The sequence below is a fragment of the Thunnus maccoyii genome, chromosome 9 (genome assembly GCF_910596095.1).
Source record: "Thunnus maccoyii chromosome 9, fThuMac1.1, whole genome shotgun sequence".
NCBI classification, from domain to species: domain Eukaryota; kingdom Metazoa; phylum Chordata; class Actinopteri; order Scombriformes; family Scombridae; genus Thunnus; species Thunnus maccoyii.
In genome coordinates, this window is record NC_056541.1 from 7,116,316 (window position 1) to 7,131,203 (window position 14,888).

The following is a 14,888-nucleotide window of genomic DNA, read 5'->3' on the forward strand; positions in this document are numbered from 1 at the left end:
GAAACTTAGTAATTAGTTACAGTTACCAGTTACTTCTCCCAAAAAGTAATTGAATTACTTAACCAATTACAGAAAATAAAGTAATTAGTTACTAGGGAAAGTTACTTTCGCATTACTTTTAATGCAATAGTGTAACTTTTCTCCAAAACCCCAAATCAGTTCAGTTCAATCCAGTTTCACAAACATAAGAGAGTTTTACCGCAGATCCAAAACTCAAACCAGAAACAGCAGCAGCAGTTCAGTAACAGATATTATTTACAATATATAAAAGTAACAAGTAACAAGCCCATATAAATTTCAATAATTGTAATTGCGTCATTTTATTTTGAAAGTATTGTATTGTTTTGAAGTAATTAGTTACGTTACCGCAAAAAGTAGTAGAATTACAACACTGATCATTATCACAGTTAAATATGTTGACTGTTTCATTCTCAGATGACATGATGTTTATAAAGATCATAAATGTGAAGCAGAAATTAACAAACATAGAGAAACTGTGCAACCTGCAACCATCTCAATTCATCTGATGTGACTGACTTTATTCTGTTATTTAAAACAACAGCATGAAACTGGGAGTCTTACTGACACTCTGCTGTCTGGTGGAAGATTTATGAATAGAAAGTTAAAGAGACAGAGGGTTCAACCAAAAAGGTTCTTCAAATCTCTGTTTTTTCTTACTATTGACTGACTGTAACTATTTTAACAATGAACTCTAAACTGTGTTGGATCAGAAAACTGTTAAAAAGAACATTAGCAAATCTACAGTGAACATTAAAACCTTCCTGACACAGTATTATATATGAAGTCATCCTATTAATTTTGCACCTCTTCTCTGTTTTTATGGTTCCAGCTTCACTTCAGAGATGATCCAGTTGAGACTGGTGACACTGGTTGCACTGCTCTGCTCTCTTCTCAGTGCTGATGGAGGGAAAGTCCTTGTTTTTCCTGTGGATGGAAGCCACTGGATCAACATGAAGGTCCTCATCCAAGAGCTCCACTCCAGAGGTCACAACATCACAGTGATCCGGCCCGAAAAAAGCTGGTACATCAAAGCAGAGTCCCATCACTACCAGTCAATCACCCTCGACGTTCTCCCTGGATTTGATGTGAACAACATGCATTATTTTACAACAAGAATGCTGCAGCTTAGGCATGAGGTCCACACTTCGACTTTAGCTTATTTGAAAGGTGGAGAGGAGTTAATGAAGATGGTGGATCATGTTCACAAAGTCGAGGTTGATAAAATTCAGAAGATTTTTGAGGATGCTAAACTGATGCAGTTCTTCCAAGAGGCCGAGTACGATGTTGTTCTGACTGACCCCTCCTTCGGCGGAGGGGTTCTTCTGGCTCATCGGTTGGGTCTGCCTCTGGTCTTCAATGTACGATGGACAATCATGGAAGACGGACATCAGACAGTTGCCCCCTCACCACTGTCATATGTTCCCATACCAGGCAGTGAACTGACTGATAGGATGAGTTTTTGGCAAAGGGTGAAAAATGTTTTCTTCTCATTAATGGTGCGTAATATCCGGGTGATGATAAAAGACTCTCACTACACACCATTTGTCCACCGTCACTTTGGTCCAGACGTCCACTATGATGAGCTTGTTCAGGCAGCAGATGTTTGGCTGATGAGAACTGACTTCACCTTTGAGTTCCCTCGTCCCACCATGCCCAACGTTGTCTACATGGGCGGGTTTCAGTGTAAACCCTCCAAAGAGCTTCCTCAAGATCTGGAGGACTTTGTCCAGAGCTCTGCAGAGCACGGTGTCATTATTATGAGCTTGGGGACCTTGGTGGGGAATCTCCCTGAGGATATAACAGAACATGTGGCTGCCGCTTTTGCACAGTTGCCTCAGAAGGTCATCTGGAGGCATACCGGGAAGAGACCGTCCACCCTGGGAAACAACACCCTGCTGCTGGACTGGTTGCCTCAAAATGACCTCTTAGGACACCCAAAGACCAGAGTGTTTGTGGCTCACGGAGGCACCAACGGACTTCAAGAGGCCATCTATCACGGAGTTCCCATCGTTGGCCTTCCTCTGATGTTTGACCAGGATGATAACCTGTTCAGGATGAGAGCGAGGGGCATTGCCAAAGTGCTGGACATTGGCACATTAAACAAAGACAACTTCCTGGAGGCGGTGAAGGAGGTGCTTCACCAGCCGTCCTACAGGGAGAACATGCAGGAGCTCTCCAGGCTGCACAGAGACCAGCCCATGAAGCCTCTGGACCGAGCCGTGTTCTGGATCGAGTTTGTCATGAGACACAAGGGAGCAGCTCACTTAAAGACCGACTCCTACAAGATGTCTTGGATTCAGTACCACTCCATCGATGTAATCACACTGTTGCTGGTGTCAGTCACGCTGATGTCACTGATTTGCATTTTAATAGTGAAATGTTTGTGGCGTAAAGTGTTTGGTGGGAAGAAAAAAACCCCAAAATAATATAGATACTATCCTCTCAGTTGAGTGGAGTTTTTCTGCAACACAGGGAGAAAGATGATGAAGATGTATTAAACTCAGTACTAATCTGTGTCTTGGTATCTTGAGTTTTAATGATGATGGTACAACATCCTTTAATTTTAAGTAAACATTGTTCAACAGAACATCAAGTGATGAGGAACCAGCAGGATTATAAAGTGTTTTACCTTTGACATCATGTCACAGAACAAAGTCTTCTCATCATGAGTGAACTGCTGCTACTTACTGCTGAACCAGACTGAATGAAAAAACACACAACTTCAAGTTTTTCAGTTAAATCTTTCAAGTTAAAATGATGAACGCCGACATACAAATAGACTTTACACAACACTTAAATCACAATCCTCTAAACACCTTAAATGAAGAAATACAAAGTCTCAAACTGAAAATTTATATATTTCTGGAGGAAACTGTTGTGAATGATTTCTTTTAAATTGAACAGCCTCTTTTAGAGTTTATGTTCATGTCTTGAAGTAGTGGAGGGTAAACACACATACATTCAGTTATATCATCTGAGGATTTGTTTAATAAAGTTTTCCCTCCTTTTCTGACTATTTCAATATTTGACACACAGCGAGGTGCAGACCAGTGTGAGAATTAACACGACTCCATTAAAATAAACAGGTTGCACAACTATTTTTTAATATGTCACGCTTTATTACTCACATGTTTTGTCTATTTAGCATCATCAGGGTGGTATGAGGTTGTTTCAGGTTTCTTTATATACAATCAGTTAATTTGTCATGTGACTTTACAAAAGGAAATATTAACTAAATAAGTTCAGACTGTCCATAAATGTTGAAGAGGTGACACAAAGATTATGAGACTGTGTTCTGAAAACTGAAGTTGAAACAGTTTCAGTAAAAAAATTGTTGTTTTGAAAATAAGAAATTGAGATTTAAACCATTAATGAGTTTAAATGAAAATATTGTATTTTGCAAAAAATGGTTGTATAATTGTTTTGTAAGATTTTACCTTTTGTAAAGTCACATGACTAGTTGATAGATGTTTGTAAAGAAAGTGAAACAACCTGTATCTCCTTTTCTGACTGACACACATTTAGAATAAAAACTGCTGGTGATTTAATTACACATCATGACAAGCAGCATCCATCAGATGTACATTTTATAAAATATAGTTGATTCAGAAAAAAACTGATTAAACCAAATTGTTTTGGTTGATTTTGTTTATTTTATGTTGATCATCATCTCAACATTGCAGTTTATCAATCCATGTATACACCACCAAAATGACACACACAGTATGCAGAAGCACTGTCAGAATTAAACACTGAATTAAAATAAAACTATATTAAAACACGTTTCCAAAGAATAAAACAACAGATTCACAACTGAAATAACTCATCAAAAGACCCAAAAATATAAAAATCTAAATCTGACGACTGAAACTGTCACAAAATTGAAACAATCAAAGCATTCGATACAGTGGATATATACTACTATACAATGTTGTTTGACTGAAAACAAGATGCTGATAACCAGGATAATTAACAGCTTTGATTTGTAAAGTTTGTCTCTTGATGATGTGAAACAGTTTCAGCATTTTGTATCCATATTTTCTTGTGAATTCATCTTTATTTTAAGAGGTGACACAACTAACTTACACACTAAATCTATTTTTAAAAGCCAAGAAAGCAGAATCAGAGTATTTAACAACATAAGTAAATATTCTGTTGAAATCCATTAAACAGTAAACATAACGGAAAATTCAGATGGGAACAACGGTTTAGGTTTTCATGTTTTTGCATGAAAACAAGGAAAAACAATATCTGTGACCCTCAACAACAAATCAGTTCTGTTGAAGAACAAAAGAACAAATAATAATCAATCAGAGCCAGAATGATTTTTGATAGACTGAACCACTTAGACTCTGAGTTTAAAGTGTAAAAACTGAAATTAAAACATGATCAACACTGAAATAACTTAATTGTGAATTAATTTAACTATGATGAAAGTTTAAAAATCTCCCCAACTGTAGTATTTTGTACAGTCGTTACAGTGTTTATTATATCTATATTATATTGTGGTCTGAGTAAAAACAAGATGCTACTAACCAGGATAAAAAGTTATAATAAAAACAGCTTTGATTTGTATTTGTATAAAAGTTCACCTCAGATGACAGATCAGTATTTATTTTTCCTTGATAATGTGATCTAAATAGATATCGAAGTCAGAATATATACATAATATAATAATAATATATTTAATAGTCTTTTAAAAGTGAATTTTCTGATGAAAACAATTATTGAGGTGAACGTGTGTCTGTTTTGTACGTGAAAACCACTTTGGATAATTTGTTTCAATGAGCAAGAAATCCAGTGACCCTCAACACCAAATGAAATCTGCTTCAGATAAAAGAAAAAATAATAGAAAAGTAAAACCAAAATGTTGAAAACACAAACCTTCCTGAACATCACAGAGAAATCTCAGTTTGACGGATTTTGATATCAGTGGTTTTAGCATCACCAGCTGGTCCAAAACTGAAAAAAGGGAAGAGTTTCTCAGTGAAAGTGTCTCTGTAAGTGTAGATGTGAGTCATGTCTTCAGGGTCGTAGAGGGACACCTCCCCCCTGTCATAGTCCAGTTGGACTCTGATCCGCTGGAGACTCTTCTTCACACTGAAAGTCTTATTAAGACCATTAGTGTATTTTCCACTGTAATGCTTTAAACACCAGATTCCATATTCTGGTGAAGCATGTCGCTTTCCCTTCCTGTCAACTGATTCTTTAACCAAACCCACATTCCAGCGAGGATGGTCTCCCACCTCCACCTCCCAGCTGTGTTTCCCTGAGCTGAAGCCCTCAGAGCCCAGAACAGTGAAATACTTAGTGTTCCTCTCTGGATTATCAGGGAGCTGCTGGTTTGTGTCTCCACGTCTCACACTGGTCAGATCATCAGACAGATAGAGACAAGGGTTTGCAGTGTTTGGGTCCAGAATGACAGGACTGAAGTGGACCTTCTCCTTCATCTTCTCCCAGACTCTGAAGGACAGGTTGCCCAGGTGTTTGGCCACATCTATCAGTGCTCCTGAGACCAGCTGTGGATCTGACAGTGAGCACTGGTCTCTGGCTCTGGTCTGAGTGGGTTTATAACTGCTGAGGAATGACACCTTGTGTTTCTGCAGGTCTTTTTCAACAGCAGAGATACTGTCTGACAGAGAGGAGATCTGCTCCTGAATCCTCTTCATCTCTCTGCTGATAGTCTTCCCCTTCTGCTCCTCTTCCTCCCTCAGAGCTGCCAGTCTGGACTCCTCTTCCTCTTTCAGGAACTGGTGGAGCTTGTTGAACTCTGCTCTGATCTGCTTCTCTGTGGACAACAGCTGCTTCTTGGAGTGTTGAATCACTTCATTGTATGTTTCCTCCACTTGTTTGTATTTGTTCCTCTTGTCCTTTAGAGACTTTAAGTCAGATTTCAGCTGGTCCTTCAGGTCACTGACTGCTTGTTCTACAGGAACCACCTTGTGACTCTGGTGGAGAGAAACCTCACAGACAGGACACACAGCTCTCTGCTCATCTTTACAGAACAATTTAGGCTCTTCATGATGTTTACTACACACCACAATTAGTTTCTTTTTTCCTTCTTCTGTCTCAGATGATCCAACTTTCTTTCTCCCAGCAAATGAGTCAGCTAGTTCCTTCAGTGTAAGGTTCACCCCAGGATGTTCTTTTGAAGATTTTCTTTTACAAATGGGACAGTTTTTGTTTTCAGCTTGTTCCCAGAATTTTTGCAAACAGCTTGAACAGAAGCTGTGGTTGCAGGTCAGAGACACAGGATCTCTGAAAGTCTCTGAACACACATGGCAAGTCAGGAAACTTTCAACAAGAGCAATTTTCTCAGCCATTTGCTTTGGTATCTCACTTATCTTTCAGTAGTCAGACTCACCAAGTTACAGTTCCTTCTTGAAATCCTCGAAATGAGTGTTTTCCAGCAGAGATCTCAAATCCTGTAATGGCGTCTCAGCTCTGATCAACGATGGCAAAATCTACTTTTGTTTTTGTTTACTTATAAACATGAAACAAAGAGAGGTTGGTGCTTTAGTCCTCCAGGGAGGAGTGAACATTTCAACTGGCTGACTGACACTAAACCAGTTTTACAACATTTTTATTTCTCAACCAACAGGAACATGTACCAGGAAACATTTTCTGCTCGCATGTCAGTTAGATTAAATATTTGGGGTTCACTTTAAATACAGGCGCTAGTTCAAAGTTTTTTAATTTAACCTTCACTGACCATTTTTTTCTGATCTTGTACAACTTATTGCTGTTTTTTCTTTTCCACACATGTTCTCATTCAGTCACTCATTCATAATTTTTCCTGTTCAGGGTCACAGGAGAATTTGAGTCTATCACATCATGCACTGGTTGAAAGGTCATCATCATAAGATTAACAACTGCAAAACAAATATGACAGATTGAAATGTTCTTGAATGAAACCCTGCAGGTTGACTCACAGCGCTGCCCCCTCCTCCCTCTCTGGTCTTGGGTACTTCACCTCTCAGAGCACATGAACAGGTAGTCAGCGTGAGTGTTGGTGGACAAGAGAGAGGCCAGAGAGAGGTATGTTGTGTTTCATTTAAACTTGGTGAAATATTTTAGTCAACTTGGTGTTTCTAAATATTTTAAATCTTTGCTACAGCTCATAAGCAGCCTTGATCGTGTGGACATGACATGTGGCTTAAAAAGTGTATTTTGTATTTTAGATAATTTGAGAGTGTTAAGCAGTCCCTGATATAGTCTATAGCCTTTAAGCATTATTCACTTCAATGAGGGAAATGATCTAAATGTCTGTAGATCCTTCTTTGAATACCTAGAGACCTAACACCCTCACATTTACCTCTACTTGTATTGTAGGACCTGGCCACTGCTGCTTTGTTTTAATTATTATGCTGCTTTTATGTCACATTGTTTATTTATTGTCAAATATCTAACAGGCCTAACACTCATTTCTTTTCTTCGATTGTCCGCCTTGATGTTTGTTCTTAATTATACTTATTAGTAGATGGGCAGATTTAATGCTGAGTGTCTTTAGGTTTCAGTCCAGGTTTTTTTTATTTATTTCAGTCAAGTCACTTTTTATTCTTTTTTATAGGATACTGGTGATCTTCCCCCTCCCTGCACATGGTGGCGGTATAGTGCACAATCACACCTTTTCAGTTAGCTGCATGTGTGGTTTTGTGTGCTTGTGCAGAAGTGTGTAATGTGCTTCAGCCTCCCTTTTCTGCAGACACTAAAACAGCACAAGGTCTAACTGTGTTGTATTACTTTATGAGTGTTTTATATTTCTGGGTGTAAACTTAGTGACAGCCAGTATTTATCTGTTTAATTCTGTAAGATTTCAATTAAAGTATTTGTTTTAATAATTTAGAATTTTTGTTGTGAACGTAATAAAGTCGTCCATCATTTATAACCACTCACATCTGTCTTTAATTGCAAATCTAACTGGTCTTAATGAGCTTTCTGTTCAGTTACACAAATAACAAATAATCAAATATTTTAGTCGGAAACGACACATAAATGTTCTGTTAATGTCCTGAAGATATTTTGAATGTATAAGTATCATAACCAGATTTTTTAGATCATTTGCTTCTTTTCTTGCAGCAGTTATTTTTCCAAGAGTTGAGATTAAAAATTTAAATGACATGATACACTCCAAAAGAAAAGAACATGACACTTGAGAAAAAAGCAGCTCAAAACACAGAGAAGTTGTTTTAATAGTTGAATGTTCTGTGAACAACTACAGGTTATTATATATCTGTCATTATCCTGTCACAGTCTGTCTCTATATTCCTTAGTTGCTCTTGTCCACCAGTCAACCAAATGTCCCCAGACTTTTCCCCTGTTTGTTATACTGGACTGAGTGGGAGAAGGCTCTTGTATAGAACATTGAAATTTGCTTTCACATTAGTGGCATAATGTGACTAAGAGTTTAACATTTGTTTATGTAAGATTTGAGTATTTGCATTTACAGTCTGTGTGCCACATTTGAACTGCATCATTGTTAAATTGTAAATAAGTATGTTACTTGTGTATTTAGATTATATTCTTAGACGGGTTTATATATGTTGGTTAATTATGAAGAGGATTGTGTTTTCTGGTTTCTTGACTGCTGCTCTGGGTTTTTCTTCCTGTGTTTTTTCTGCTTTTCCCTCCACACCTGTCCTGCATCAGGTCTTGTTAGCTCTGCCCTGCTCCCTGTGTCTTCCCCAGCCAATCAGTCTTTAATAAAGGAGTTATTCTTCAGCCTGCAGTCTTCTTCATTTGGGTCCACCTGCTCTGCTCCACCTAACAATATCTCTAACAGAGAAACAAGAGGTGTCAACATTACAGTCTTTGAGTTAATTACTTTTCTTATTACTCTCCCAAAATATACAAACACTCCTTATTCCCTGTTTTTACAAAATGCAAAGTCTCAAAGAGAAAAGTATGAATTCTTAATTCTTAATGTTTTTTGTAATTTCTATCTATCTATCTGTCTATCTATCTATCTATCTATCTATCTATCTATCTATCTATCTATCTATCTATCTATCTATCTATCTATCTATCTCCCTCTCTCATATATATATATATATATATATATATATACACATATATACTAGTTAACTAGTTAGAAACAGTTGATGACCTCGAGTCCTTCTCCATCACCTAAACTTAAAGTCTGTAACCTGACCAAATGTCAGTATAAATATTGGGCTAAATCAGTATTTGCTGTTGATATTCATTCAATGCTCTAATGCTTATTGAAGTACACACACACTCACACACACACACACACACCCTTCAGCAGAACCTCTTAAAATCATGGTGAGAAGAGTACAGTTGTAGTTTTGCAGTATGTAGAGGGACACTTCCCCCTGTCATAGTCCAGCTGGACTGTGATCCTCTGGAGACTCTTCTTCACTGTGACAGTCTCACCAAAACCATTATTGTATTTTCCACAACCATGTTGTAAACACCAGTGTCCATTTTGTCTGGCATATAGATGCCTCTTCCTGTCAGCTGACCCCGTAACCAAACCCACATTCCAGCGAGGATGGTCTCCCATCTCCACCTCCCAGCTGTGTTTCCCTGAGCTGAAGCCCTCAGAACCCAGAACATCGGCTCACTTAGTGCATCTCTCTGGATTATCAGGGAGCTGCTGCTCTGTGTCTCCATGTCTCACACTGGTCAGATCATCAGACAGATGGAGACAGAGGTTTGCAGTGTTTGGGTCCAGAATGACAGCACTGAAGTGGACCTTCTCCTTCATCTTCTCCCAGACTCTGAAGGACAGGTTTTCTCAGCCATTTGCTTTGATATCTATATTATCTTTCAGTATAACAAAAGTCACCAAAGTACTGTTTCTTCAGTTTTCTACATTCAGTCCTTCAAAAGTGTTTTTCAGCAGAGATCTCTCACCCTGTGATGACGTCTCAGCTCTGGTCAACAATGTCAAAATCTGCTTTCAGTTCCTATTAATAGAGGGGAACGCTGCTATGTAGTTCTGTCACCAGCACATGGTGGTGCCAGCATGTCCCTCAGAGTAAAATATTTCACTCTGAACTCAGTAAAGTACAGTTCCTTTCTCATATATAAGCTTTTATAGTTTCATCATATATGGGAAATAAAAGGTGAAACGGCTACATTCTATCATCTTTTTCTTCCTTAATAATAAAAATAACAACATTACAGCTCATATAAATTCTAAGTACTTAACATTTATTTTATGAGAAGTTTTTAAACAAAATGTACTATTTGGTTCATTTTTCATCCTTTTACTAACAGTATATGTGCAAACAACACTAGTGATACAGAGAACAGAATTTAGAAAATATAACATGTGGCCGCTGCTTTTCTCAATCATGATGATGTCATTGATTTGTATTTTTACAGTGAAATATTTGTGGCATAAAGTGTTTGGCAGGAGGCAAAATATATTTGTGACTCATTTTTAAAGGTTCACATCTCCAGTAGGAACCAATGTGTTTGGGACTGAGTGTCAGACAGGCTGGGGACAGGAAGTGTTGAAGGACAAACGTTTAATCTGTTCATGACATTTGATGACAGTACGAAAAATAGAAGATCTCCAGCCTCATCCTTTAATTTAAAGTGAATATTGTTCAACAGAACATCAAGTGATGAGGAACCAGCAGGATTATAAAGTGTTTTACCTTTGACATCATGTCACAGAACAAAGTCTTCTCATCATGAGTGAACTGCTGCTACTTACTGCTGAACCAGACTGAATGAAAAAATACACAACTTCAAGTTTTTCAGTTTAATCTTTCAAGTTAAAACGATGAACGCCGACATACAAATAACCTTTACACAACACTTAAATCACAATCCTTATCAACACCTTAAATGAAGAAATACAAAGTCTGAAACTGAAAATAGATATATTTCTGGAGGAAACTGTTGTAAATGATTTCTTTTAAATTGAACAGCCTCTTTTAGAGTTTATGTTCATGTCTTGAAGTAGTGGAGGGTAAACACACATACATTCAGTTTTATCATCTGAGGATTTGTTTAATAAAGTTTTCCCTTCTTTTCTGACTGTTTCAATATTTGACACACACAGCGAGGTGCAGACCAGTGTGAGAATTAACACGACTCCATTAAAATAAACAGGTTGCACAACTATTCTCTAATATGTCACGTTTTATTACTCACATGTTTTGTCTATTTAGCTTCATCAGGGTGGTATGAGGTTGTTTCAGGTTTTTTTTATATACAATCAGTTAATTTGTCATGTGACTTTACAAAAGGAAATATTAACTAAATAAGTTCAGACTGTCCATAAATGTTGAAGAGGCGACACAAAGATTATGAGACTGTGTTCTGAAAACTGAAGTTGAAACAGTTTCAGTAAGAAATTTGTTGTTTTGAAAAGAAGAAATTGAGATTTAAACCATTAATGAGTTTAAATGAAAATATTGTATTTTGCATAAACTGGTTGTATAATTGTTTTGTGAGATTTTACCTTTTGTAAAGTCACATGACTATTTGATAGATGTTTGTAAAGAAAATGAAACAACCTGTATCTCCTTTTCTGACTGACACACATTTGGAATAAAAACTGCTGGTGATTTAATTACACATCATGACAAGCAGCATCCATCAGATGTACATTTTATAAAATATAGTTGATTCAGAAAAATTAAACTGAATTGTTTTGGTTGATTTTGTTTGTTTTATGCTGATCATCATCTCAACATTGCAGTTTATCAATCCATGTATACACCACCAAAATGACACACACAGTATGCAGAAGCACTGTCAGAATTAAACACTGAATTAAAATAAAACTATATTAAAACACTTGTTTCCAAAGAATAAAACAACAGATTCACAACTGAAATAACTCATCAAAAGACCCAAAAATATAAAAATTTAAATCTGATGACTGAAACTGTCACCAAACTGAATCAATCAAAGCATTCGGTACAGTGGATATATACTACTATACAATGTTGTTTGACTAAAAACAAGATGCTGATAACCAGGATAATTAACAGCTTTGATTTGTAAAGTTTGTCTCTTGATGATGTGAAACAGTTTCAGCATTTTGTATCCATATTTTCTTGTGAATTCATCTTTATTTTAAGAGGTGACACAACTAACTTACACACTAAATCTATTTTTGAAAGCCAAGAAAGCAGAATCAGAGTATTTAACAACATAAGTAAATATTCTGTTGAAATCCATTAAACAGTAAACATAACGGAGTTACCATCTTTAATAAATTCATTCTAAATATAAAACAACTAAATCTTGAACGGCTCAACGTCTTTCAAAAATTCAGATGAGAACAATGGTTTAGGTTTTCATGTTTTTGCATGAAAACAAGAAAAAACAATATCTGTGACCCTCAACAACAAATCAGTTCTGTTGAAGAACAAAAGAACAAATAATAATCAATCAGAGCCAGAATGATTTTTGATACACTGAACCACTGAGACTCTGAGTTTAAAGTGTAAAAAATGAAATTAAAACATGATCAACACTGAAATAACTTAACTTAATTATGAATTAACTGTACTATGATGAAAGTTTAAAAATCCCCCCAACTGTAGTATTTTGTACAGTCATTAGTGTTTCTTATATCTATATTATATTGTAGTCTGATTAAAAACAAGATGCTACTAACCAGGATAAAAAGTTATAATAAAAACAGCTTTGATTTGTATTTGTATAAAAGTTCACCTCAGATGATGATGTAATAAAGTCTCAGTATTTTGTTGATTTTTTTTTTCTGGATGAACATTTATTTACCTTGATAATGTGATTTAAATAGATATTGAAGTCAGAATATATATAAAAGTTTTATGGTGAATTCTCTATTAAAAACAATTATTGAGGTGTACATGTGTCTGTTTTGTACGTGAAAACCACTTTGGATAATTTGTTTCAATGAGCAAAAACATCAATTGACCCTCAACATCAAATCAAATCTGCTTCAGATAAAAGAAAAAATAATAGAAAAGTAAAACCAAAATGCTGAAAACACAAACCTTCCTGAACATCACAGAGAAATCTCAGTTTGACAGATTTTGATATCAGTGGTTTCAGCATCACCAGCTGGACAAATACAGAAAAATGGGAAGAGTTTCTCAGTGAAAGTGTCTCTGTGAGTGTAGATGTGAGTCTTGTCTTCAGGGTCATAGAAGAACACCTCCCCCCTGTCATAGTCCAGCTGGACTCTGATCCTCTGGAGACTCTTCTTCACACTGACAGTCTTATTAAGACCATTAGTGTATTTTCCATCACCATGCCATAAACACCAGATTCCATATTCTGGTGTAGCAAATAACTCTCCCTTCCTGTCAACTGACTCTTTAACCAAACCGACATTCCAGGCAGGATGGTCTCCCACCTCCACCTCCCAGCTGTGTTTCCCTGAGCTGAAGCCCTCAGAGCCCAGAACAGTGGTATAATTATTGTGTCTCTCTGGATTATCAGGGAGCTGCTGGTTTGTGTCTCCACGTCTCACACTGGTCAGATCATCAGACAGATAGAGCCAGGGACTTGCAGTCTTTGGGTCCAGAATGACAGGACTGAAGTGGACCTTCTCCTTCATCTTCTCCCAGACTCTGAAGGACAGGTTGCCCAGGTGTTTGGCCACATCTATCAGCGCTCCTGAGACCATCTGTGGATCTGACAGTGAGCACTGGTCTCTGGCTCTGGTCTGAGTGGGTTTATAACTGCTGAGGAATGACACGTTGTGTTTCTGCAGGTCTTCTTCAACAGCAGAGATACTGTCTGACAGAGAGGAGATCTGCTCCTGAATCCTCTTCATCTCTGTGCTGATAGTCTTCCCCTTCTGCTCCTCTTCCTCCCTCAGAGCTGCCAGTCTGGACTCCTCTTCCTCTTTCAGGAACTGGTGGAGCTTGTTGAACTCTGCTCTGATCTGCTTCTCTGTGGACAAAAGCTGTTTCTTGGAGTGTTGAATGACTTCATTGTATGTTTTCTCCACTTGTCTGTATTTGTCCCTCTTGTCCTGCAGAGACTCTAAGTCAGATTTCAGCTGGTCCTTCAGGTCACTGACTGCTTGTTCTACAGGAACCACCTTGTGACTCTGGTGGAGAGAAAACTCACAGACAGGACACACAGCTCTCTGTTCATCCTCACAGAACAATTTAGGCTCTTCTTGATGTTTACTACACACCACCGTCAGTTTTTTTTCTCCCTTTTCTGTCTCAGATGATCCAGCTTTCTGTCTCCCAGCAAATGAGTCAGCTAGTTCCTTCAGTGCAAAGTCCACTTGTGGATGATCCTTTGAGGATTTTCTTTTACAAATGGGACAGTTTTTGTTTTTAGCTTGCTTCCAAAATTTTTGCAGACAGCTTAAACAAAATCTGTGGTTGCAGGTCAGAGACACAGGATCTCTGAAAGTCTCTGAACACACATGGCAACTCAAATAACGTTCAAGAAGAGCAATTTTCTCAGCCATTTGCTTTGATGTCTAAATGATCTTTCAATAGTCAGACTCACCAAGTTACTGTTCCTTCACTTGATCACTTAAAATCCTTCAAATGAATGTTTTCCAGCAGAGATCTCACACCCTGTAATGGCGTCTCAGCTCTGATCCACAATGTCAAAATTTACTTCCACTTCTACTTACAACTGTCACAGGGAAAAAATATTAACAGAAGGAAACACTGACATGTAGTTTTGTCACCAGCAGATGGTGATGTCAGGACGTCTTTCAGGTACATTTTTAGTTCTTCATTCATTACAGTAAAAATTCCTTGTGCAGGCGTCTGTAGACTAAGCAAAATGAAGTGCTCATGTCTTAACATTTTGATCTATTTTGTTTCTATTTCTACAGCTCAGAAAAATCCTGTAAACATGAAACAAGGAGAGGTTGGTGCTTTCATCTTCCAGTGAGGAGTGAACATTTCAAA

General features: G+C 37.4%; 3 protein-coding genes across 3 annotated transcripts; 1 reads left to right on the forward strand and 2 right to left on the reverse strand.

The window, feature by feature from the left end:
* Positions 1–854: 854 nt before the first annotated feature.
* Positions 855–3,622, forward strand: LOC121904686 (UDP-glucuronosyltransferase 2A2-like). The gene has a single exon (XM_042422543.1). The coding sequence runs from the start codon at positions 864–866 to the stop codon at positions 2,445–2,447; it is 1,584 nt and encodes a 527-aa protein (XP_042278477.1). The 5' UTR covers positions 855–863; the 3' UTR covers positions 2,448–3,622.
* Positions 3,623–4,766: 1,144 nt separating this feature from the next.
* LOC121904687 (nuclear factor 7, brain-like) lies at positions 4,767–6,344 on the reverse strand. Its single transcript, XM_042422544.1, has one exon. It carries the CDS (start codon positions 6,342–6,344, stop codon positions 4,917–4,919), a length of 1,428 nt encoding a protein of 475 aa, XP_042278478.1. The 3' UTR covers positions 4,767–4,916.
* A 6,474-nt stretch (positions 6,345–12,818) lies between these two features.
* On the reverse strand, positions 12,819–14,568 carry LOC121904688 (nuclear factor 7, brain-like). The gene has a single exon (XM_042422545.1). It carries the CDS (start codon positions 14,432–14,434, stop codon positions 13,007–13,009), a length of 1,428 nt encoding a protein of 475 aa, XP_042278479.1. The 5' UTR covers positions 14,435–14,568; the 3' UTR covers positions 12,819–13,006.
* Between the last annotated feature and the right edge of the window lie 320 nt (positions 14,569–14,888).